General features: G+C 36.4%; 7 protein-coding genes and 1 long non-coding RNA gene across 12 annotated transcripts; 4 read left to right on the forward strand and 4 right to left on the reverse strand.

The window, feature by feature from the left end:
* Positions 1–20: 20 nt before the first annotated feature.
* LOC103865696 (60S ribosomal protein L13-3) lies at positions 21–1,284 on the forward strand. Of its 2 annotated transcripts, none has more exons than XM_009143530.3 (5): positions 21–89; positions 200–318; positions 418–551; positions 639–797; positions 886–1,276. In XM_009143530.3, exons 2-5 carry the CDS (start codon positions 213–215, stop codon positions 1,105–1,107), a joined length of 621 nt encoding a protein of 206 aa, XP_009141778.1. In that variant the 5' UTR covers positions 21–89; positions 200–212; the 3' UTR covers positions 1,108–1,276. The 2 variants fall into 2 exon arrangements, with proteins under 2 accessions (XP_009141778.1, XP_009141788.1); XM_009143540.2 differs by having other exon boundaries at positions 70–129; positions 886–1,284.
* A 93-nt stretch (positions 1,285–1,377) lies between these two features.
* LOC103865709 lies at positions 1,378–5,627 on the reverse strand. Its single transcript, XM_009143551.3, has 10 exons — positions 5,285–5,627; positions 4,793–4,882; positions 3,788–4,692; positions 3,634–3,722; positions 3,423–3,526; positions 3,259–3,349; positions 2,895–2,991; positions 2,735–2,828; positions 2,125–2,656; positions 1,378–2,050 (listed from the first exon to the last, which is right to left on the reverse strand). The coding sequence occupies exons 1-10, from the start codon at positions 5,541–5,543 to the stop codon at positions 1,573–1,575; spliced, it is 2,739 nt and encodes a 912-aa protein (XP_009141799.2). The 5' UTR covers positions 5,544–5,627; the 3' UTR covers positions 1,378–1,572.
* Positions 5,628–7,615: 1,988 nt separating this feature from the next.
* On the reverse strand, positions 7,616–11,430 carry LOC103865680 (probable amino acid permease 7). The gene is made up of 7 exons (XM_009143511.2): positions 10,688–11,430; positions 10,354–10,590; positions 9,983–10,076; positions 9,603–9,823; positions 9,320–9,453; positions 8,921–9,148; positions 7,616–8,229 (listed from the first exon to the last, which is right to left on the reverse strand). The coding sequence occupies exons 1-7, from the start codon at positions 10,767–10,769 to the stop codon at positions 7,822–7,824; spliced, it is 1,404 nt and encodes a 467-aa protein (XP_009141759.1). The 5' UTR covers positions 10,770–11,430; the 3' UTR covers positions 7,616–7,821.
* Positions 11,431–12,622: 1,192 nt separating this feature from the next.
* Positions 12,623–13,957, forward strand: LOC103865672 (heavy metal-associated isoprenylated plant protein 39). The gene is made up of 3 exons (XM_009143499.3): positions 12,623–12,918; positions 13,020–13,098; positions 13,605–13,957. The coding sequence occupies exons 1-3, from the start codon at positions 12,910–12,912 to the stop codon at positions 13,826–13,828; spliced, it is 312 nt and encodes a 103-aa protein (XP_009141747.2). The 5' UTR covers positions 12,623–12,909; the 3' UTR covers positions 13,829–13,957.
* LOC117128132 lies at positions 13,916–16,894 on the reverse strand. Its single transcript, XR_004451319.1, has 4 exons — positions 16,755–16,894; positions 16,202–16,539; positions 15,519–15,522; positions 13,916–15,334 (listed from the first exon to the last, which is right to left on the reverse strand). It is a non-coding gene; the product is annotated as an uncharacterized LOC117128132 (long non-coding RNA).
* Positions 16,540–18,350, forward strand: LOC103865650 (remorin 1.4). Of its 4 annotated transcripts, XM_033279861.1 has the most exons (7): positions 16,540–16,675; positions 16,746–16,901; positions 16,935–16,956; positions 17,154–17,195; positions 17,526–17,613; positions 17,808–17,889; positions 17,964–18,350. In XM_033279861.1, the coding sequence occupies exons 2-7, from the start codon at positions 16,770–16,772 to the stop codon at positions 18,156–18,158; spliced, it is 561 nt and encodes a 186-aa protein (XP_033135752.1). In that variant the 5' UTR covers positions 16,540–16,675; positions 16,746–16,769; the 3' UTR covers positions 18,159–18,350. The 4 variants fall into 4 exon arrangements, with proteins under 4 accessions (XP_033135752.1, XP_009141730.1, XP_009141736.1 ...); XM_009143482.3 differs by having other exon boundaries at positions 16,746–16,956; XM_018658478.2 differs by having other exon boundaries at positions 16,558–16,901; positions 17,157–17,195.
* Positions 18,351–18,794: 444 nt separating this feature from the next.
* Positions 18,795–19,861, forward strand: LOC103865640 (40S ribosomal protein S11-3). The gene is made up of 4 exons (XM_009143463.2): positions 18,795–18,956; positions 19,037–19,178; positions 19,262–19,406; positions 19,486–19,861. The coding sequence occupies exons 1-4, from the start codon at positions 18,945–18,947 to the stop codon at positions 19,664–19,666; spliced, it is 480 nt and encodes a 159-aa protein (XP_009141711.1). The 5' UTR covers positions 18,795–18,944; the 3' UTR covers positions 19,667–19,861.
* Positions 19,862–20,506: 645 nt separating this feature from the next.
* LOC103865631 (WD repeat-containing protein RUP2) lies at positions 20,507–22,857 on the reverse strand. Its single transcript, XM_009143449.3, has one exon. It carries the CDS (start codon positions 21,903–21,905, stop codon positions 20,733–20,735), a length of 1,173 nt encoding a protein of 390 aa, XP_009141697.1. The 5' UTR covers positions 21,906–22,857; the 3' UTR covers positions 20,507–20,732.
* Positions 22,858–23,964: the final 1,107 nt, after the last annotated feature.

Here is a 23,964-nt window from a genome sequence, read left to right on the forward strand (position 1 = left end):
CTTTTTAATGTGTTAAATGAGTGACATCTAAAATCCGAGAAGAAGCCCTAGACATTTTTGTCAAGCCGCGGGAGGAAGAAGAAGAAGCTGTGAGTGACCCTATCTCTCTCTCTATCTATCATCGTCATTGTATGAACTCTGATTTGTTCTTACATATATATATGATCTCATATTGAATTTTGTTCTTTTATTATTGCAGCTAAGGTAAGAAGATGAAGCATAACAATGAGATCCCTGGATCACACTTCAGGAAGCACTGGCAGAACTCTGTTAAGACATGGTTTAACCAACCTGCTAGGAAAACCAGGAGAAGAGTTGGTTAGTTACATCAGTTTTAAGTTTAGTTATGTAATGTTTGTCTCTTGATAAGACTCTTATGTGTGATGAACTGATGATGGTTTGTCTTTTTTTTTTCAGCGAGACAAGAGAAGGCGGTGAAGATCTTCCCTCGTCCCACCTCTGGATCTCTCCGACCTGTTGTTCATGGACAGACTATTAAGTACAACATGAAAGTCAGAGCTGGAAAAGGGTTCACTCTCGAAGAGCTTAAGGTCTGTCTGGTCTTATTGTTAAGGTTCATTTTTTGAAAGATGTAATGATGGAAACTAATAAATAATAATTGTCCCGGGTTTAATTAGGCTGCTGGTATTGCAAAGAAGATGGCTTCAACGATCGGTATCTCAGTTGATCACCGTCGTAAGAACCGTTCCTTGGAGGGTCTTCAGTCCAATGTCCAAAGGTTGAAGACTTACAAGGCCAAGTTGGTTGTGTTCCCTCGCAGATCACGTGTAGTCAAGGTATGATAGAGAGTGAGAATATTGAGATGTCTTTGAGTTTTTGTTATGTAATGACAATTTTGATGATGACTTTGTTGTTGTTTTATAGGCTGGTGATTCTACTTCAGAGGAGCTTGCTAATGCAACTCAAATGCAAGGAGAGTACATGCCTATTGCTAGAGAAAAGGTTGCCATGAAGCTTGTGAATGTGACTTCTGACATGAAGTCATTCAAGGCTTATGACAAGATCCGTCTCGAGCGCACTAACAAACGCCATGCTGGTGCCAGAGCCAAGAGAGCCGCCGATGTTGAGAAAGAAGAGAAGAAATAAGATTCTCTCCATTTAATACATTCTTGAATTTCTCTTCTTTTTTTTTATCTTTTTTTTTTTGCAAGACTCTTCTTTAAGGGATCCATCGATCCTAGTTTTTCTGGTTTTATGGAAACAGATTATAATGTCCAAAACATGATTTATTAATGGTCAAACCTAACCAGCCACATTATTTTTTAAGCAAAAAGAAAAAGAAAGAATATAAACATGGTATTATTTGCCATAATACTAGCAATCATGGAGTGTTTATTTGCCGATGAATGTACTCAATGTACCATGCCGAGGCAGCTGTAACGTGTTGAACTAGAGTGTTAGTAAGCACATCACAAAGATTACAAAATGTTACAGTTTTGAATTCTCATCATCACTGACCAACACTGTCAAATTTTATGACCATCTTATTATCTTTTACTTTTATTTGAAGGAAACAAAATTACAAACGATAGCAAAGTTTAAGAACTTATCTCAGGTCTTGAACCTCTGAGAGATCTTCCCAACTCCATCTCTACACTCCTCAGCCACTCTCTTCACCTTATCACCCACCTGAGCTGTCCCTTTCTCAACCTCCTTCACTGCTCCTTTTGCACTAACAATGGCTGCCTCTCTCATCTTTCCAGCTCGCTTCCCTAAACTCTCTACGTATTCCTTCAAAACCATAATCCATAAATGTATTTTCTCCATCACAAGGAAGATCACTTCCCGTGATTTTCCTCCCAGAGATTCTGCCATCTCCTTGAGCTTATCCATTAGTGTTTGAGCCCTCTCCTCGGTTGAAGAAACCGAGGATGGCTCTATAGTGTTAAGCAATACGCTCTGTTCTACATCCTCTTGAAGGTCTTTGTCAACAATAACTCTTAGTCCATTTGTTTCCCATCGCTTCCTAGCCTCTTCTAAGGCCCTTGCTTGTTCTCTAGCTCTCTTTCCTTCCTCCTCGGCCCATGATCTGAACATATAACACATGAGGATACAGACACTAGCAGATAAACTCTTTGACATTATTAACATTAGATGAAGTACCTGGCCATGGACAGGGCTTTACGCTCAACTTCTAGTTCATACTGCAACTTAGTAATCCGCTGGCTCTCTTCTTCAACGTCTTTTCGAAGACTCGAAACCTTCTCCTTCTCAAAAGATATCTCAGCCTTGTTCCTCATCAAAGCCTCCAGCTTCTCTTCAGCTTCACGTCTTAACCTTGAGAGCACCTCCATTTCTGACTCAACCGCAGCTCGTTCTTTCACCAACGCCAGACTCTCTTCCTCTCTCTTCTCCCTCAGCTGGTCCAGCTCCACTTTAACCTGTTCCGCCATTATCTCGATCACTTCTATTTTTTCTCGTTCTATGTAAAGCTCTTTCTCGAAGCTGGCGTTGATATCCTTTTCGACCTCTGCAACTAGGGCGTTATGTACAGACACGGCCTTTTCAGCGGCTGATTCTGCTTCGATGCGTGCCAGTTCCTCACTGACTATGACAGAAGCCTCACCGTTTGAAAGAGCAATGGCAGCTTGAGCTTTAGTTACGGGTTTATGAGGCTGAAACAATCTTGTATAACCTATGAAAAGGGGTGTGCATTATATAACAAGGCCATTATTATTCTAGAAGACATGCAAATTGTGAAATCTGCGCATACCAAATGCAAGGACAGCGATTCCTTGTTCCCCAGAAGATAAATCTGATATAATGGCAGGCCATGCATCTGGGTTTATCTTATCAATGTCAACAGAGTTTATACAGCGTCTGCATGATGAAGTAAATGATGACTATCTGCAATATTATGATACGTAGTGAATAAAACCAAGCTGATATGTAACCTTTTTGTCAGCTTCTGGAAGCTGTCGTTTCTCCAAGGCCATTTTCCAGCTTATAAGATCCTGGCGTGAAAGAAGGCTGCATCCGAAAAGAACCAAGTTTAACTCGTAGATATAAGCTACATATGAATGCAAATGTATTGTGAAAGTACAAAGCACCATAATATTCTAAACAGAAAGAACAATGATTTTATGCCGTTTTGTTTGATTAGATATTCAAGACATAGCACTGACATCCTAAGCCAGCCTTACCAGTAAAAGATTATCTACACTCACTGTCAATAAGGTATACAAAAAACGAAAAAACATTGACAAGATGGATGAGTTTCCAGTGGTATATATATACCTTTCGGGGAAAAACAACAATGTGCCTTCAATGTCGTTAAACAAATCTCGGTTAGAAAGTTTGCTCGTGATAAGTCCTGCTTCTGCCAACCCTGAAAAGTCGTAAACAGAATTTAGCATCACAGGTTATCTTCTTTTTGAGTAAAATTCAGAATCCACTTCCACCTTGAATGGATGAAAAATCAGGATCTCCAGGAGTAATATCATCGAAAGCAAGCTCAGTAACACTCTCTATATACATAGCAGGATACACTTTTGAGGTCGTATTTCTGCAAAGAGTTGAAGAACACACATGAATGTATGAATTTCACATTTTAATACCAATGACAAACATTCTAACTCACCCAGATACACTAACAATATCATGAAAATATACCTTGATAATGCGCTGCTGGCAGAAACCAGCCACCTAGCATACTCTCTGCGAGTACATAGATCGCTAGGCTGAGTGTCTGTCTCAATGACCTGGAAAAATGATTCATAAGCTGAAAAAATGATTCATAAGCTGAACAACATAAAAATAATATTACCTTCAGAACTTGCAGAGCAGAAAATGCTTGACACTGGACCTGATCCGCAGCTGCGGGGACAAGAATATTCCCAGGATTTACTTGAAAAGGTATAGACGGTGCCGGAATTCCTGCTGAATAGTATGCACTTCCACCGCTAAGTGTCTCCAAAGGTGAACCCCTGTCGCCAAGCTCATCTTGACTATTCATGTTTAGTTCATTTTCTGACCAATATGTTGATTCTGGTACAGGAGGCTTTGAAGATTCAGTTTCTTTCTCTGTATCTATGTCCGAGACTGATGACGTACTTCCCGCAGCCAAGTCCTCGGGTGTGCCGTTTACCTCAGAAAGATCCTCAGTCATAGTCGAGAATTCTGTCCTCGTATCATATAGTGGCACAGTATGAGGATCTGAACTCGAATCTGACTGTGAAGGAACCAAAACGCCAAGAGCTACAGTCTCGGTGGCATAACTGTCAGATAAAGAAGACATGGAATCTACTTTCTCACTGTTGGCTTGATTTTCTAAATCAGACACATTGGTTGTTTCAGTGTCTGGAACGCTATAAGGATCTTCAGAAGTTGGATTGTCCGCACCATCAAGATTACTACTTTGTGAATCTACAACCTCAGAAATTATTTTCTCACTTTCAGGTGTCTCAGGATCAGATTGGGAAGTGATATTTTCAGTGGCATCTGTTCCATCAAATGAGGAATCCTCAGCACCAAGTATCTTATCTTCACCACCTTGCTGGCCTATACCATTACTTTCTAGAATCTCATCCTCCTTAAAATTTGTTTCCTCACTATTCGCTACCTTGCCTTCATCACTAGGCGTTTCATCAGATGATAAAATCACACTTTCCTGATGAGAAGTCAACGGCTGCATTTCCTGTTTCACTCCTGCACTCAAAATTGAATTGCCGTCTACATCAATTACAGAGAAATTCTTAACAAGGCACTGGAGCAAGCTTGAGTAGGGATTTGAAAGTAAATGTAACTAACAGAAGAAGGGGATTACACTCACTGGGATTATTACTACGCTTGTTAAAAGACGCTACTGCGTAGCTTAGCCCAGCAACCAAAACGATTCCAGCGACTCCAGCCCCCACTACACCTGAAAGCAAACTACTTACAGATAGTTATCAGTCCACCAGGAAACCAGAGCTCCACAGAGAGAGAGAGAGAGAGAGAGACTTAGATCCTGAAGAGTTATTATAACTAAGCTCCATCTAAGCATCACAATGTGACTACTGAAAAAATAGTGTTCAACTTCACTATAGTGTATGAGTGTCAACCTCTATAAAGAATCATGACTCTTAACAATCACACTATTAGTGTTATACACTTCGCTAAACAAGCATTTTTTCCAATTTGTAATCAGATATTCATCATCTAAAGCAGAAGAACACAAGATTCGTGTGCAAAACATTAGCGTAATCTATATACACTTCATCAGGCTGAATTGAACTTATTCCGTTCTCAATGAACACACATCTCATCAGCTCAGAGTATATACCTTGAACGAAACTCTTCTTCTTGGCTGTGGAAGAGCTGACGTCGTTCCCGGAATCGTCCCACCCAGCCAAACCATCGGCTGGCGGATTCGACGAATCCGATCCGGTCCGCTGCGAAACGCAGACGATTACTAAACCGGATTTGCTAGCGAACCGCGTCGGTTGTAAGTAGACGGAGCGAGGTTTCCAACGAACGCGGGAGCTCAAAGCGAGACGGAGCTGGAGGGAGGTGGGAGTCCACGTGGCGGACGCGGAGGTCATGGTTGGTAGGAAGAGAAGGATAAGAAAGATAGTACTGTGGGTTGTTGGAGTGATCAACCTCTTATCGCAAAAACACACACACCACCTAACCAGCTAATTAAATTTTGTCTTTTTTCAACTAACCGGGTAATTAAATAAAATTAATTAGTCTTATTAATTCGATTAGCCATTAAACTAACTTTTCATTTGCCAAGAACTTTTATGAAAGCTTTTTTTTTAGTTACAGAGTTGTCTTTTGATTTTGGAGAAAAGCTAAGAGCAACATTATTAGTAGGACTAATTTTTAAGTCCTTAGCTTATTTTATTATTATTTTATATTAAGAGACAAAAGTAAAAGACAATTTCAAAACTGTAGATTATTGGTAAGACTTCTTGTTGTCTCTAATGAATGTGCAAATGGGTGTTCTTATTCATGAAAGTAGATCAAAAATTACAACAAACGGTAATCATATCATCGGCGAATCTAACAAACGACAAGTAATCTAACAAACGCAAACCATTAAACATCTCCATAAACTCCAATGAAACAAATCTGCAATTTACAACAATTATAGACTTCAAAAGCCTTACCAAGCAAGAGAAAGTAGGACACAGAAACGAATCAAATGAAAGTACCTCTATGTTGAGCCCAAGACTTTACACAATTCTTATGGTACTTTTTACCACAGCTTTTACAAGAAAGCATCCTCCTTGCTCTCTCACTTCCTTGGCTTTCTCCCCAAAAGCACATTCTGCACGTTACATTCACGCCGGACTGAGTCAACTCTTCACCAACCTGATCGTTAGAGGAAAGCTGTCCAAAAAAACAAACAAAACCGATTCTTTATATCATCAACAACGAATACTAGTCAACGCAATTGGTAAAGAAAGATAACCTCATTGACACCAGATTTAAACCTCTCATTGACACCAGATATTCGAAGGTATCCTGGTGGATCTTACGCCAGCGCATTTGAAGTTTCTCTCCTTGATCGTTGTAAACAACTTCAGTGTAGAAGTGCTTGGACAACGTCATTGTAGATGATAAACCCATTGTATCCCAAAGAAAATCACAAAGAGAACGAACACAGACGAAGCTACCTTCTACTCGTATAACCAGATACGAAACCAACAACATGAACAAATCCTTTCAAATCAGCATCGAGTACGATTTTATTATCATCAATTTACAAGAACAAAACCAGATTACACAAAGGATTCTTAAATAATTTTTTTTTGCTCAATTCCCTGTATCTATCCTAATTTTCAATCTAATTTACTCAAACACCAACCATTCAATCAGATTACACAAAGCATACAATCAAATCGTCACAACAAAATCCAACCAATCCCCGAAACAGAGAAGATTGATCGAGAATGACAAAAAATTCATCCAACTCTGAAAACAGAAGACAGAGGAGGAACACATACCTGGTTTTGATTGGAAGCGGCGGAGAAGGTTCGTATATGAGGACAGAGCGGTGTGGATTGAGCGACAACAGATCGGGAGAGAAGAGGGAGACGATGAAAACGAGAAAGACCGTAATAAGATTCGGTCTTCTTTTCAGAGGCTGACACGTGCACTTAAGGACTAGCATAAAAACTTCTTAATTAGCAAACGTCCCTTTCCTTTTTCTTTATTATTGATTTAAATTAAATGATTATTATGCTAAGATATGTCCATAAGGACGGCGATAATCTTGCTCTAAATACCTTTTATTTTTTCTTCTAAAAAGATGACAAAAGACAAAGGCAACACTGGATATAAAATATCACACTTTCAGTTGTCTAAAAAAGACAGACGTATACACCATGGGTGTAAATGGTCACCAATGAATAAGAATAATGAATTCCTAATTATTCCCTTAAATTTACACCATTCATCAAGAATGTTTGTTACACATAATTTCTTGTCGTTCTCTTCTAATTTTAAAGAATTATAAAATAAAAAATGTTCCTTATCAAAATTAGAAAAGAACAATAGTACAAATAATTCTCTTTGTTCTTATTCTCTTAATAGTTACTAGTTACAAGGCATGTTTTAGAACAATGCTTACAAATGATCATACATACGGGGAATAAAGAAAGTCAAATATATAAATCTTCAAAATTATATTACCTAACACATTTGACAATTTAATGATCATGTCACATTTTAAAATAAATAAGATAATCTTTGTTAAAACACACCCGTAAGTAAATGCAACAATGCATACACACAAATAAAAACATTAAAACCAAAACAAACCTTGTATGTTTTTTTTTTCAAACCTAGAATGTTTCATAGTAAGTTGTTTAATCATCGGAGTTTTGCTGCGACAAGTCCATAAATGGATCCAACAAGAGCCAAGAGAGAGACGAGCAAGCAAACAAAGCTGAAACCTCTAAGAAGAAGCCATTTTCGCGTCCAAACTGGGATCTTCTTCCGCAATATACATATCTCCACAGGAAAATACACAGCCAAAGGCCAAAACCCAACTGCCCCTAAGACTCCAAGTACTTCATTGAAGTATGGGAATAATATTGACACTCCTGTAATTATCACCACATACGTCGTTCTCAGACACAACCTCATTGGACTCAGTGTCACCGTTACTCCTCGTGATGATGGCAGTTTGAAGCCGTAGAATTTGGTGATGAGCTTGTTTTGTGGGTATCTCTCTGTTAGCACTCTTTCCATAGCTGCAAAAATTGGTTGGCTATAGACCTGAAATGCAATTTTATGTTAAAAAATGTGTGTGTGGGGGGGGGGGGGGGGGGGGGGGGGGGGGGGGGGGGGGGGGGGATTATATAAATTTTATTCTCTAACTCATCATTATATTTGTCTATATACTAGTATTAATTAGAGGTATTTTTACTCTACACCATTTCTATTTTTTAACTCTAAAATAGAGATTACTATTTTCTTTTATAAATAAATATGACATTTATCTACAATATAATAAAGGAATACTATTGTTAAAAAATGTGGGGGGGGGGATTATATAAATTTTATTCTCTAACTCATCATTATATTTGTCTATATACTAGTATTAATTAGAGGTATTTTTACTCTACACCATTTCTATTTTTTAACTCTAAAATAGAGATTACTATTTTCTTTTATAAATTATCTACAATATAATAAAGGAATACTATTGTATAAAAATACATTAGATTAAATTTCACATTTATTATAGAATTTTTCTATTTTAAAAGACAAATAACAAAATACATTAGAGATTATCTTATACGTTGCATAAACTGTTATATCAAAATTAACTTCAAGTTCTAGTATTTTAAACAAATTATTTGTTAATTATAAACGCCAACGCAAGATATTTTGCATTTATTGACTATAGTTAACTAGTTTTCTATTTGTTCATAAAATTAAAATTATGGTTTCGTTTGTATGATACCTGATATCCACCAACTAAATGAAGAACAATGCAAGCGTTAGCGAAATCGACGAGCCAAAATGGCTCATAGAAACCGAAACCGGTCAAGAGATTTCCCGGTGTGGCATCTCCAAATGCTGCGTAACCAAAACATCCGCAGCAAAGGTAGAAGAATGTTGTGATGAATACGGCAGCGGCCGAGGCTTTCTTCATAGTTTGTTTCTCTGCTGGTGGCGATCTCAATGTATCCTATTGTTAATTTTTAATTCAAACCGCATAAAAAGAGGTTTCTTGATCAACAAGATATCAACTCTTTGTGATCTATACTACATTTTTTCCAAATATCATGGATCAGAGTAGCTAATGTATTAAGTAATATAACTTGGCATCACTAGATAAACCTGAGTTTAAGATATTTACCTGAATTTCAAGAAGTATGATTGAGAAAGGATAAGAAAAGGCAATGTTCCCAAGAGCTTGGAACACTAACCATACTTTTGCACCTCTGTTTTCTGCTGGACTTCCCTTTACACTTCCTTCAATTTGCCGGTTTTCTTCATTTCAACACACAAAATGTATTAAATATATAGTCTTCAATCTTCAAAATTAATTGACACTATTAATTTACACTTGACTCATCACTTTTCACTGGTTGTTATCAGAAGCAAATTTAACCTAAATACGATAGATGATATATGTTTACCTATGATTTGGCCAAAAGCGAGGCCGAGACCAATGGAGGAGTAAGCAAAAGACATAACCGCAGCGACAACAGAGAGCCAAAGCATGTTGTGGAAATTAGGTATTTGTGACATAAAAATCTGAAGCACACCGAACAAAAGCATGAAGTAGTTGTTCTTGTCTCCATAAGAACATGTTGCGTAGTGTCCTTTTCTATGATAACAATTCGATCTAAAAATTGCTCTGTAATGAAATGAAGAAATTCAACATGTCATTATTAAAAATTATGAATTTTATAAGAAAATCATGAAATATATGTTTACACTATTACCTTCAACTTGTCAATATTAAAAATTATGAATTTTATAAGAAAATTATGAAATATATGTTTACACTTATTACCTTATGCAAGTAGCTGTCACAATGGTATAAGCAACGCCAACACCAACAAGGCTAATGTATACACAGACCCCACATACGATCTGGTTCTTCTTCCCTGCATATTATATTTAACCATCTGAACAAATTAATCGAAATTTGAAACGAAAAAAAAATTAGTAAACAAAAGTTCCATGTCTTAGGGCTTAATATATACTAAGAAATAATTTTATTTTCTTGCCAGTATTCGAACTGATCATAGACCTAGAAATTTATTTTTTTATTTACTTCCGTGTTCAGCTAGTATACAAGTTAATCTTTCTCAACCACATAAAACAAATTTTGTTTTGTTTTTTGTGTGAACAAAATTGCAATTTGAGTTTTTGGAGAGTAACCTAAATACACTTTCACGGCTTGAGAGTAAGAGTTAAGGCGGAGGGGACCGTTGTCGGGATCAGGAAAAAGATAGCAGTCGGAGAGAAGAAAAGCAGAGACAAGTGTGACTCCGGCGAAGCCTATAAGGGCGGCAGGACCACCTATCCAGCCAAGCTTCGCCGTGGCCCACGCCAACGACAAAACTCCTGCTCCGATCACTCCTGTAATTATATGTGCCACTGCCGTCCACAACGTTCCTTATTTAATCAAGAAAACACAACGTAATTATTAGCGACAATATAACGTGATTAATTGCTAATAAATAATTATTAATCGTATAATTTAAAGGTTTACCTGTTCTTGCACAAACTGAATCATGAAGTTGAAGTTCGGTAGATCTCAAAACTGGAGACTCGTTGTTTTCTTTAATGTCCATGTATTTTGGTAGCGAAGATGAAGATATGTAATATGTCCTATGTATGTAATACAGTCATGCAGGAAGACGAGATGAAAACATTTTTATATCTTCTCGGGGAAAGAAACTCTTGTGTGGACTGTAAGAGGCATATGTGTCTCTTAGTTGAATTTATTTGTAATTATGTGTCTTTCATGTGTATGTTGTACGATTAACCGATCACATCTACTATTATTCATTGACTGGTAGGCTGTTGATTGTAATGCTTGAACGGCTGTGTGGTCCATTTTCTCTTTTGTTAGAATGCGAAAATAACAATTAGCTTATCTCACTACTTCTAGATTCTTTATAACTAGTAGTTTATAATGACATTTTTCGAAAGGGTAATGCATGTCCTCTACAATTTTGTTAGTTAGAAAAATTTCCATCAAACAATAAGTAGTCATTTAGAAAACAAATTTGTTCCTTAACAATTGGGGGACGTTAGGGCATCTTCATCACCACTCCATTTTTGAAGTAAATTATAGAGTAGGGATAAAGATGATCTAGGGTAGTAGAGACTGGAAGATTGAATTCACATTCGATTTTGACCTCCAACATCCATATGTTACGTGCTACTAGAGGAAATCACACACATAATACAAAATAAATCATGTCACGTATGAACTATGAACACATCAACTATTGTATGTGTGATGTCTGTTAAAAAAAGGAGTAATTGCACTCTATAGCTATGAAACAAACATTAATTAGCTATATGGAAAAGAGATGCCTGGGCACTGTACATAAATAAATAATACGACTATACCCCTATAACTAAACTTGTACATAGTCAAAATAGTGTGGAAACCGGGTATTATTTTTTTCTCGCATTTCGCCACGTACATACACGGGTGAGTTGAAAAGTTTCAGAGACCATGACCAAAACAATTAAAAAGACACAGCTTTTAGAGGACTTCTTTTAGGTTTGGTTTCGTACAAGAATCTGCCAATCTAATTAAAACATAACCGAGTCTGAAGAGGTGATTGATCATGATTTCTTCTGTTTTAACTTTTGTTATTATTCTGTTTATTTTGCTGGATTGTTTTTGGTGTTTGATTTGATTTTTTTGACTGAATTGTCGGAGAACATTGGCGGTTAAACTCCATGGTAGACGGCATAGAGGACAATACTATGGTGGGATTCTGAAGAAATCAAAGCCAATTCAGCTCTCCAATTCTCTATGGCTAGGCTCGAAGAAGAGATCTTCAACGTTCTTCTATCCCAAACATCTGTTTCAAATCTGATCTTCGAGGAATCATCAGTCTCCTCTCCCTCCTCACGCGCCAAAACTGGAGAAGGTAGCACCGGCGATGGTGACGTTACGAAAGAAGATGATGTTACCGAAAAAGATGGTGATAGTTCAAGCCGGTTAACGCGTAGAAGAAAAAGTTACAGATCCACAAGCAGAGGGACTAAACCGTAATTCTCACCCTTTTTTTTTCTCTTTCCTGACCGATTGTGCAAATTTAATAAAGTAATGCATTGTTACCTAATTAATTTACTTTCTATGTATATAGAGCTAAAAAGCTCAAAAAAAAGTTATGTTGAAATGTGACAAAATGACGCCAAAGAAAAAAAAAGCACTCATCACATGATAATCAAATAACATGCATTTAAAAATATTAACATATATACAGAATATGTTAAATTAAAAAGCTATATCTTCTTATGTTCATTATGAGTATGCTTTTCATATGATGTTATGTAGAAAGGTTATACATGCTGTGTAAGTAAACAATACTTGAATATATGATGATGAATGCAAAATTGGACTTGTAACTTCTTGTTTTCCTAATTACTTGCAAACTCCTTCTCATCATCTAGTTCAATTTTCCTGAAAATAATAAAAGACAAAACAAAGCAACTCGGTCCGAAAACAAATCAATCTGAAACAACTTTAGAAAAGTAGGCGTGGTAAGAATAATGTAGAGTCTACAGTGAAACAAACGTCACATGTCTCGCCGTTTGCCAAAAGCCACCACAAGTTTTTGTCAGTACCCGATTCTCTCTTTTATTCCCCACAGATTTTATAGTTTCTTTTTAAAATAATACATCAAATCTTCCTTTCTCGATCTTTCATCTCAATCTCTTCCTTATTCTTCCAAGATCCCAGACGAAATGGCTCAGGTTTTTTCTCATTAATTTTTTAAAATGAGTATGATGTATGATTTATCTCTTTCGCTGTAATCGTTTTTTACTTTCACTTTTTTGTATATATATTTCTTTAGAAGGTAGTGTTGAAGGTTTTAACCATGACGGATGATAAGACCAAGCAGAAAGCCATCGAAGCTGCAGCTGATATCTTTGGTGATTATTATAACTACTTCCTTACTTTGGTTACTTTCAACTCAAATTCAATTCTTTTGTGGGTATTCTTTGTTATTGCTCCGTGGTAATTTAATCTATTTTTGATCTTATATGAATTATAGTAAAAGGTTTGCTGCTAGGTTTTGTCAGTCTAAACAGTTATTTTCAGCTAGAATTTACATTACAAAATTTTGGTTCCATTGAATAATTGCGTCAGACTTTGAGAGCTTGGTTATTGACATAATTGTCAACGAGTTGATATTATTTCAACTGTGGAGAACACATAGTAGGGGTCACCTACGTTTTAGAGGCCCATCATTTTATTGTCCTATATGAAAACGTATTATGGGGAACTTAGTATAATGGATGTGTGTATATGATTTGCCTTATAGGAAAATGTAGATTATGGGTTAATGAGATAACAAAACTATTTAAAGTGTATGACCAAAAATGATACAATGTAGTTCTGCAAAGTGGGTAGATGACTTGGTTATTGTGTTAAGCAGGAGTTGATTCGATAGCAGCAGATATGAAGGAGCAAAAATTGACCGTGATCGGTCTGATGGATGCGGTTGCGGTTGTAAAGAAATTGAAGAAGGTTGGCAAAGTCGATTTGTTATCGGTTGGGCCGGCAAAAGAGGAGAAGAAAGAAGAAAAGAAGGAAGAAAATAAAGAAGAAAAGAAAGAGGAGAATAAGGAAGAAAAGAAAGAAGAAGAACCTAAGAAATAAGTAAATCAATATTATAAACCCTAAGTGTCTTGAATAATTTAAGATGTAAAATTAATTGTTCAATACATGTTGTAATAAAACTACGTGTTGAACCATTTAAAGGAGTAACCAAAGTACATTGCATCTAAACCAAACTGAACGAGAAGCCTTCACTTGAGGTTCAGTTATAGCTTTGATACTGGATCGATCAAAGTTAAACCAAACCAAATCCGAAGAAAATACTAATTCTTGTTTAGTAATTGGTCTCTTACAAATTCTATAAACTAATTTATTTTCTGAATCTTTTAATCATCAGTTTTCTAACAAACAACCATTATGCACTATGTAGCATGATATTAATACAAATTCATATGCATATTAATACAAATTCATATGCTCTTGCGATTATTTATTCACAAAATGATATGTTGATAAATGTATTAGTTGTTTTCGCCGATTAACTTTCTGTACGAAAAGTTGGTCACATGATGATATTAGAAATAATTGTCCCACATCGGATATTGGAAGGGATCTTTAGCAATATATAAAATGGATGGGCCACTTCACTTAGCACCAATTGGTTTTAGGTTGGAAGCCCATCTAGCTTAACATGGTATTAGAGTCTGATCCATGCAGTCCAATCCGATTCATTATCGATCCAGCCCATAGTCGGCTCATCGATCGTTGCCCGAACATTCCGAGATTGACGCTCAAAGAGCCATCATCTCGAGTTGGCGTATTAGGGATAATTATCCCACATCGGATATTGGAAGGGATCTTTAGTAATATATAAAATGGATGGGCCACTCCACTTAGCACCAATTAGTTTTAGGTTGGAAGTTAAGATAATTTAACAGATGATACTGTAGATTGCTCTATCTTCGGGGGGCTCTTGACTACTACGAATATAAGCTAACCCAAGACGTGCTGCTGAGCAAGAGCAAGTAGCCACATATATAGGCTCAAATTCAATGAGTATCAGATGCAAATGGCTTTTGCCGATTGAGTGGCCCGAATTTTTGTCAGGTGGGCCTTAGAGCATCTATATTGGAAGGCCCTTAAGGCATCCTTTAGGGGAAAGAGGTGGGAACCGAAGAAGAAAGAGAAGGAAAAAGCCCTTAATTAAGGACTGTTCCTTACTCTCCTATGACTAAACCCTCTCTCTTCATCCCACCAATACAGATGTTCTTAGATCCCAGAGATAAGTATTGAGTTTCGAACCGTCCAACCTCCCTCCATCATATGAGAAAATGTTGGGTCCGTTGTCATATTTTCATAGATTAGTTGTATGTATTTCATTTTATGTGTGGAATAAAAGTTAAGATAAGGTTCGAAGGAATACGAATTTCTTTATAAAAGGACCTATCAAATCAATAAAATATTTATATACATTTTAGAAAAAATGTTGAGTGACATGGTAGACAACGTAGGCAACACGAAACTAAAGAACCAGTCTATTTTCTCAAACCTTTATTAAAAAAATCTATTATTCCACAAGATAAGAATTATATATTCGACGCCGTAAATCTATACTATTAAAAGGGAATCAGTTTTTAAAAATCTACTTATAAAAGGTTGTTGAACCCTTTCTTTTTTTTCTTTTTTTTGTCTTCCTTATATATTATATGTTATCCCTATTTAATTTCATTTTGTTATCAGCAAAATAAATATTATTAATTAGGCTTTAGGCGTTTAACTTAAAAAAAATAACTTAACTGATACAACCCATTCAGAAAAGAAAATTATAAATCCAATTAACTTTTGTTACAGAAAAAAAATTAACCAAATTAACTTTAGACCTATTTTTTATAAAATCCCAAATTATGAAGACCATTTTATACATAAATACATATAAATGTAACATTATTTAAATTGTATGGATTTCTAATAATAAAATATCTGTCACAAAAAATTTATTGATAATAGTTTGATAGAAAATTAAAAAAGGAAAAAAAAATAATACTTGCTTCACTATTTTGGTAGATTGATAATTAATATATTTATAAATAAACTTAACAATATTTGTTAAAAGAAATTTCTTATACAAGTTAAATGTATATTAATATATCAAAAATTTATAAAACAAAAAACAAATTATATTTTTCTCAGTGGATTAATAACGGTCTTTTTGATTTTCAGATACTTTTACTATATTCATTTTATTATATTTTATCCCACTATATATGAGTTACTAGATCTTAAGGTTCGACCACAAGTTTGATTCGGATATGAAAACTCAATGAAAACATTGTATCAGATTAAAATAATAATAATAGAACAGCTTTTAAATATTTTAGATATTTAATAATAAATATAAATTCATTTAATATTTAAATTTATCGTCACCAAAAAAATACTCGCGCTTCTTAAGCGCAGGTTAAAATCTAGTTTAACTTTATAAATACAAGATTCAACAGGTAACACAATCCTATAAATCCTACAGATTCGTTTCTGTCGTCATAGAATCATTAATATTTATGATATTCCGGAATTAGCATATATATTATGATCAATATGCATCTGGTAAACTTTACCATTTTACAGTAACTATAAATCTTTACGGTTTCGATAAGAAACAAGATTCGCGTAAAGAAATGTTACAAGTTATAAAGGAGACTCCTTTTGGGGCTACATAAGTAACGTAACGTATCAAATATTTATTTCGCAGTATTTCTCTAACCTTTTTATTAACATCATGTGACGCCACCGGGGGTTGGTGATTCTTTTGTCTCCTGTAAAGTTTATGTATATAAACATTAATGATCGTGCATCAGTGAATCAATGATAGTACTAAATTTAGAAAAGCAAAAAATAAAATAAAAAGAAGGCGAGCAACGAGGAACACAACATCACTATCAAACATTTCCAGCTCAGTTTCTTCTCTCGATCTTAAATAGCAGACTTCTGAATCATTCTTGACTCTCTACTCTTACTTTAGTTGCTATACCTGACGTCATACGACATGGCCGAAGAGGAACCGAAGAAGGTGACGGAGACCGTTAACAACGTATCAGAACCATCTCCATCACTACCAGCTCCAGCGGAGAAAGCTGTTGCTGCTCCACAAGAGAAGCCTGTGGCTCCACCTCCACCGGCATCGGTGGAGGAGAAGCGAGAGGACTCCAAGGCTCTAGTTCCCATCGTCGCAAGTAATTTTCTCAATAAAATTTATTAATAAGTTTGCTGAAGAAAAAAAAATAACGTCTGCCAAAATATATTTTCTAATTATATATTGATCATAACCTATTTTTCAAGATTATTGCAAGGCTAAGAACTAATTACCAAATTTAAGCAAATAAATTACTATAACAAAAGAGTAATATTTAAACTATTTTGTTGGTGGCAGAAGAAGTAGAAGAGGAGAAAAAGGAAGGGTCAATTAATCGAGGTAATTAACGAAATAGATTCATGCTTGTTTTTTATTTGGTCAACAAGATTGGCTGAACATTACTAATATAACCTAATGTATATCATCGAGATGGATTAAAATTGAAATGTTTTTGGAATTTACTAAATAATTTGTTAAGGAAATAAATATTTTACTAAAGAGTTTGGTGGGTTTGCTCCTGTTTAATTAATTTGGTTGAGTATCAAATCAGTGCGTTGGTAATAAAGGTTGTATGTGGATGCGTGTGTCTATCATCACTCATCAGTGTCTCTTATTTTCCTACATACTCATACTCTTATTAATGATTGCTTACAATACGTGGGAGTGAAGATGCTGTCCTGGCTAGAGTTGAGACAGAGAAAAGGATGTCACTTATCAAAGCTTGGGAAGAGGCTGAGAAATGCAAAGTGGAGAACAAGTAACTTTTTGTTATCTTAATTTCTAATTTTACATTTCAGTCAAAAAGATTTTACGAATTTTACATTTATCTTTAATTTTATAACCGGTCTCTCAAACAATCAAATCAGTCGTTAGATTCTTGCAATTAAACCAAAATATTATCATTAAGGTCTTTAGAATCTAGTTGTAAGATAAATACATTGTTTGATACAGAGCTGAGAAGAAACTTTCTTCAATTGAGTCATGGGAGAACAACAAAAAAGCAGCTGTAGAAGCTGAACTCAAGAAAATAGAGGTAAATATTACTTTCAGAATATTTAACAGTTGTCAAACGTTTATGATTGTGCATGAAACTTGAATTGAGAATAGGAACAATTGGAGAAGAAGAAGGCAGAGTATGTAGAGTTGATGAAGAACAAAATAGCTCAAATTCACAAACAGGCAGAAGAGAAGAGAGCTATGATCGAAGCTAGACGTGGAGAAGAGGTTCTCAAGGCCGAGGAATTAGCTGCCAAATACCGTGCCTCTGGAACTGCTCCAAAAAAGCTATTTGGATTCATGTGATTTTATCATATCGATGGGAAACATGTTTCCTGATGTTGCTGAAATGCTTTATTTTCATTTGTTTTCTATTTTGGAAAAGAAACCAACAAGCATTTCATTCATACGTTTCTATGTAGTTTGCTTGATGTGTGGGTCTAGTTTGCAACATAGAAATATATGACATAAATTTAATATATACAGAAACATCTTATATTGTGGTACGTGCAATGATATATTATGTTTTACCCGTGTAGATACTTTAACTTCGCCATTTGAAAAGATACACTAAGAGAATTATTTTTAATGATGAATTTATAATATTATAATTATGAAAAATAATATAAAATTATAATGATTTTACGCTATTATACCATAAGCTATTTTATGAAGATTTATGTTCTACCGGTTTTTTTATACCATGATAAAGATATTTTGTAAATACTTTACCCGCTAATTTCAAAATTTTCTTACATGATTATATAATGAATCATTTTTGAAAGAAGATTCGAAATTTAAAGTTTCTGATACTGGACTTAGAATTTCGAAAGTCTCAAACAAGAACAAAAAGAAACTGAATAAATTCAATTTAACATGCTCTAGTCACTAGCCCAAGTACATGGGCTTAAGGCTATAAAATACATATTCACGGCCCAGAGACAAAGGCCCAAACCTAACGACAAAGAGATCTTGGGGAACTAGGGTTTTGTCCGGAGAGCTTCATTACTTTCAGTTCATCAGTCGCTGCCTCGCCTCTCGCATCTCTTTTACAACCCTTGCTTCAGCGGAGAGCAGCAGCAACCAGTAGCCATGGCTGAACAGGTTCGATCTCCTCGTTCTCAATTCTCATTTCTACACTCTAAATACAGTTATATCTCATCTTACTCTTCTATCTATTGCAGACTGAGAAGGCTTTTCTTAAGCAACCAAAGGTTTTCCTAAGCTCGAAGAAATCTGGGAAGGGGAAGAGACCTGGCAAAGGTGGAAACCGTTTCTGGAAGAACATTGGCTTGAGTTTCAAGACTCCTCGTGACGCCATTGACGGTTTGTTCTTTTTTTTTAGTGTAACTAGGTTTTGTAATGTTACGATCAGTTAGATTCAGACATGTTTTTGTAATGTGGAACAGGAACTTACATTGATAGGAAATGTCCATTCACTGGAACCGTTTCTATAAGGGGACGTATCTTAGCTGGTACTTGCCACAGTGCCAAGATGCAGAGAACCATCATTGTTCGCAGGAACTATCTCCACTTCGTCAAGAAGTATCAAAGGTACTTACTTACTCACTACTAGTGTTCAATGATTTGACCCTAGAGGATTTATTAACATCTACTTTGAATTTTCGATCAGGTATGAGAAGAGACACTCCAACATCCCTGCCCACGTCTCACCGTGCTTCCGTGTCAAAGAAGGTGATCATGTCATCATTGGCCAGTGCAGGCCATTGTCAAAGACGGTGAGGTTTAATGTGCTGAAGGTTATCCCAGCAGGCGCGTCTGCCTTTGCAAAGAAGGCATTCACTGGAATGTAAGAGCTTTGAAGTATTGTTACTTTGGTTTTGATTTTGGAATGTGTTTTGTTGGAGTCTTTGATTGCCACTGACTTTATAGAGATCTACCTAAAATTACTACATTCATCTGTTTTGTCTTCCGTTTCTCCAGAAACCAACTATTTATGTCTACTTGATCAGAAAAACCTTATGCAGTAGATCAAAATTTGTTATTTATTCCAATTCAAATTTATAGAACATGATAAGAAGATAATAAAGATAATTTTACTAATCATAAACACAACAAGCATAAAATTCATACTTTTTTTTTTGGTTTATTCCAAATAGGCTTAACACTAGAAACTAAAGTTCAAATGGAATTACTATTAGTGTTAGAATAGCATGGCTGCATATGATACCCTCCACTTGGTTTAATACATCCCATGTGTGTGTGTGTGTGCGATGGTAGAGTATTAACAGATTATATCCAAAGCTCCTATTACTAGACATTATCATATAATAACAAGTTATAATCCAAAGCTCATATGACTAGACTATATTGCTAATTTTGGTATCACCTCACCTGCTATTGTTTTTTCTATCGTCACGGTTCATAATTTATAGCAAACAACAGTCTCGTGATTATTGATTCTAGAAAGATAGATCATATATTCCACTTATAGAAAATGTATCACGGGTCACGGCTACCAGAATTCGCAAGGCGCATTGATATATATGGTAATGGACCTAATGGTAGACCAAGGCTATGTACATTTATTATATATCTGCCAACATTGCAAGTAGCTATTTCTTGTTTGTTTTCGACGACGTAGTAAGTACTTTGTACTTATATCTCAGACATAGATGTATCGTATAAGAAGAATATGAAAACTTATGCATCAAATACTCAATTTTTCTTGTTAGAAACAGCAAAAAGACTAGATATTACATTTAAAACATAGAACAAAGTAAAAATCCTTTATAATTAAAAGCAAGACAGGTCGAACGCTCTCACAACTGCAGCAAAAATCAATCTCATGAAGAAGCATCATAAATTCATTAAAAAAAGAAGATAGTAATGATAAATTAAACAAGAATAATAATAATACTATGGCTTTCTTTTGCCCACGTAAACCTGCAACACTCCATCAGATCCCCCAGCCACTAGCGTACACTGGTCCACACCGGATTGCCTCCAGCAGACGCTACTCACGAACCGCTTATCCGAACCAGAAGTCATACCAACCGGTTCAAACCCGTCTACCCAAACCGGCTTCCTCCACCTCCTATCGTACACGAACACCCTGTTGTTCTCCGATCCGCAACCAAACAGCGCGCCGTTTCTCCACACAGACAACCCCACGAAGTTCCGGTTATTCACATGCCCCTCGTACGTGCGAATCACGCGCCCGTCCTCCACGCTCCACAGCTTCAGACACCCGTCCGTACCCGCCGTCACCACCGTACCACCGTCGAGAAACCTCACGTACGACACCGTTTTCGTATGACCTTGCAAAGTCAACGCCGGGTCAACGAGTTTCCTCATATCGTACACGTACCCTCTCCGATCAGCGCATCCGACAGCCACCGCGTGTCCGCCGGAGGGATCAAACTCGACGCAGCAAACGGCACTCCGGCAAAGTCCCGCCGGCCGGACAACGCCGACAGACTCCTCCGGCGGACACCTCGGATCCCACACCTGCATGGTCCCGTCGTCTGATCCCGACGCTCCCACGGTGGCGGCGCCACCGTGACGAGTGTAATCCACGCTCCAGACGCGGCGGCCTCCGTGCTCGTCCCTCTCGAAAACCGGCGTCCTCTTCTCGAGATCGTACTCCGTCACAACGCCGTCGTAATCACCCGACCCGATGACCCGACTGCACGACCCGGGTCTCCACCGGAGACTACTAAGCTTCGCCGGCGTGCAGATGTAATATTCACATGCAGTAACTTGATCGACGAAGCTAACTCCTCCTCCTGCTCCTCCGCAGACTCCGGCGGTGTTCCGTAAGAGAGAAGCGAGGCCGTAAAAACGAATCTTTCTAGAGATTCCGGCGGTAGCGAGGATGTTATCAGTCGGGTCGAACTCAATAGCTCCGACAACGTCGGAGGCAGAGGAGGAGGAAGAAGAGACGACGGTGGAGAGAGAAAGATCCCATTCGTGTCTTGCTTCTTCTTCTTCTTGTTCTTGTTCCTGCTTTTGCGTACGATGAGTGTTCATATGAAAACAGAGAATGACTGTTGTTTCTGGGGATTCGGACCAATCGAAAACCAATCCCATTCAACTACAAATTTTAAAACATTATAATAAAGATATTCTTCATTTTAATATTGCTTTTTTCCACCGGTAAAAATGGCTGTATTTTACCAATCCACGTTTGATTTTATGGTTATCCATTCGTATACTAATGTCAGAGAAGGTCCCATTTAATGCCACTTCAGGTAAAAAATGTGAAAACTCGTTGTCGTGGCTACTTCTTTAGCCAAACATGCAAATTGATGGGTACATAGTAGGCCAAGGCTGAAGGGACGTTAATTCATAGGTTAAGAGTTTAAACTCTAAGATTGCGTGAGGTTTCACTTTTGTCACGGACTCAGTATATTAAAATATTAATCAAGACCATGTGCTATCGACTTACTATATGTTCTTACGAGTCGGTAAAGAAGATTAGTCGGGGAAAAATACTTGAAAAGAACAAAGGAGATGAAAAATATTATGGGGGGAGAAGAAAATGAAAATTCTTGTGGACAGAAAAGTGAGGAGTGGTCATACGTGTGTTAAGTACCACCTTTGGTCATTGTCCTCCCTTTTATGTCTCGTCATTGCTTCTCAGCCTCACGTCTTCAAAACACTTGAGCTACATTCCTGGACCTACTCTACTTGAAGGACTGGATTCGATCTCTTTAATTTAATGCCTACCCCCTAATTAATGTTTCTCCAAAACCCATTGATTTGAATAGCTACCTACAAAAAAAAAATCAAATAGCTACCTACAATATAAAATTCACCAACCAAAGTGAGAAGACAATCTAAACAGCCCATTAAAAAGTTGTGTATTAAATGAAAAAGTTGTACACTGTATTATTCACCTTTTCTGAATAAGAAATCAGCATATTAATATAGTTTGAATTTTGTTTTTTTCTTGGATTTTTAGAGAACTTAAATCAAAGAATTTGATTTTTAAAAACTGAAATTTGAAGTATTTGATTTTTGATAGTTCACAAAGATTTTTTTTTTTTTTGTAACTGAGGCTAGTTCACAAAGATTTATGAAGTTAAAATGACATGATTATAAACAATACATTTTGTCAATTTAGTTCGTTCCTCTATTCTCTAATTTGAGATTCGTAACAATTAGTTTTTATTTCAACAAACTTATAATAAAACTTGCTACTCTAAAAACATAGGCTTATTTTTAGTGAACAATGAAAAAGAAAAGAGAAATTGCACCCAATAACTCAACAAAAAACCAAAATTAACAAACTAGCCAAAATCACACTCTCTTTCTTCTTTTCTCTTCCTATATCTCTCTAGCCTCTCTCTAAAAAACTAATTTTGATTTTTGTTTTGGTTATTTCACAAATAACCCCAAAAAAAAACCCTCGTTGTCCATCTTTTGTTCTTGTTTTCTTGGTTTGCTCCTTGTCAGGGCCATGAGGTAAAATTGAGAAATGTTGAGACTTGAGCACCTCGAGACTTTTCAGTTTATCTTTATTGTTATGACTTATTAGCGCATCTCGGTTTTTGGTAGTGCACTGAAACTCTTGCAGTTCACGAAGATTGATTGAAACACAAAATCCAGGTGCGGGATGTTTGATACTGTTAGTGATTCTTGGTTTTGCAGAATTGTATGCTATTGGATAAAAATGCATACAATGGGAAATTGCATACAATTCTGCAAAAACCTAGAATCACTAACAATGTCATTGACAAAACCCGCAGAAAAATATATATAAAACCCGTCTTTCTTGTCCGTTCCAAGCTGTTATGACTTATGAAGAATGAGATATAGCTAGTGACAAGAAAATTTAATTTTACCTTACTGCCGTGTAAGTAATCATGCCATCACTGAAAAACAAGTTGAAATGGAAGATCAAGGTCTTTACGTTTCCATTGCTAAGACTGGGATCCAGAAAATCACCCATCATAGCAAAGGAAAATAAAGACCTTGATCTTCTATGTATACGTGCAGGGCTTCTATCACGAGGGAAACATAAGGAAGATCAAGGTACGTGTACACAAATGGCGCATGTTGCATCTTGATGAAATTGGACGAGCTGTGGTGGCTATTGTACGTTTACCTTTAGTTTATAGACATGAGGAAGCACACTAGTCTTGTT

This window comes from Brassica rapa, chromosome A09 (genome assembly GCF_000309985.2).
Source record: "Brassica rapa cultivar Chiifu-401-42 chromosome A09, CAAS_Brap_v3.01, whole genome shotgun sequence".
NCBI classification, from domain to species: domain Eukaryota; kingdom Viridiplantae; phylum Streptophyta; class Magnoliopsida; order Brassicales; family Brassicaceae; genus Brassica; species Brassica rapa.

Bases quoted from the DNA above. Each gene is read 5' to 3' on its own strand.
- LOC103865696 (XM_009143530.3), top strand. From the start codon at position 213: ATGAAGCATAACAATGAGATCCCTGGATCACACTTCAGGAAGCACTGG. The intron at 319-417 runs GTTAGTTACATC...TTTTTTTTTCAG, and splicing joins GAAAACCAGGAGAAGAGTTG to CGAGACAAGAGAAGGCGGTG. The intron at 798-885 runs GTATGATAGAGA...GTTGTTTTATAG, and splicing joins GCAGATCACGTGTAGTCAAG to GCTGGTGATTCTACTTCAGA.
- LOC103865709 (XM_009143551.3), bottom strand. From the start codon at position 5,543: ATGACCTCCGCGTCCGCCACGTGGACTCCCACCTCCCTCCAGCTCCGT. The intron at 4,693-4,792 runs GTGAGTGTAATC...TAATTGATGTAG, and splicing joins CAAGCGTAGTAATAATCCCA to ACGGCAATTCAATTTTGAGT. The intron at 2,657-2,734 runs GTATGCGCAGAT...CCCTTTTCATAG, and splicing joins AATCGCTGTCCTTGCATTTG to GTTATACAAGATTGTTTCAG.
- LOC103865680 (XM_009143511.2), bottom strand. From the start codon at position 10,769: ATGGACATTAAAGAAAACAACGAGTCTCCAGTTTTGAGATCTACCGAA. The intron at 10,077-10,353 runs GTTACTCTCCAA...TATAATATGCAG, and splicing joins AGCCGTGAAAGTGTATTTAG to GGAAGAAGAACCAGATCGTA. The intron at 9,824-9,982 runs GTAATAAGTGTA...ATTTCATTACAG, and splicing joins GTGACAGCTACTTGCATAAG to AGCAATTTTTAGATCGAATT.
- LOC103865672 (XM_009143499.3), top strand. The intron at 13,099-13,604 runs GTGATTATTATA...TGTGTTAAGCAG, and splicing joins AGCTGCAGCTGATATCTTTG to GAGTTGATTCGATAGCAGCA.
- LOC103865650 (XM_009143482.3), top strand. From the start codon at position 16,770: ATGGCCGAAGAGGAACCGAAGAAGGTGACGGAGACCGTTAACAACGTA. The intron at 16,957-17,153 runs GTAATTTTCTCA...TGTTGGTGGCAG, and splicing joins TCTAGTTCCCATCGTCGCAA to AAGAAGTAGAAGAGGAGAAA. The intron at 17,890-17,963 runs GTAAATATTACT...AATTGAGAATAG, and splicing joins CTGAACTCAAGAAAATAGAG to GAACAATTGGAGAAGAAGAA.
- LOC103865640 (XM_009143463.2), top strand. The intron at 19,179-19,261 runs GTTTGTTCTTTT...AATGTGGAACAG, and splicing joins TCCTCGTGACGCCATTGACG to GAACTTACATTGATAGGAAA. The intron at 19,407-19,485 runs GTACTTACTTAC...ATTTTCGATCAG, and splicing joins TTCGTCAAGAAGTATCAAAG to GTATGAGAAGAGACACTCCA.
- LOC103865631 (XM_009143449.3), bottom strand. From the start codon at position 21,905: ATGGGATTGGTTTTCGATTGGTCCGAATCCCCAGAAACAACAGTCATT.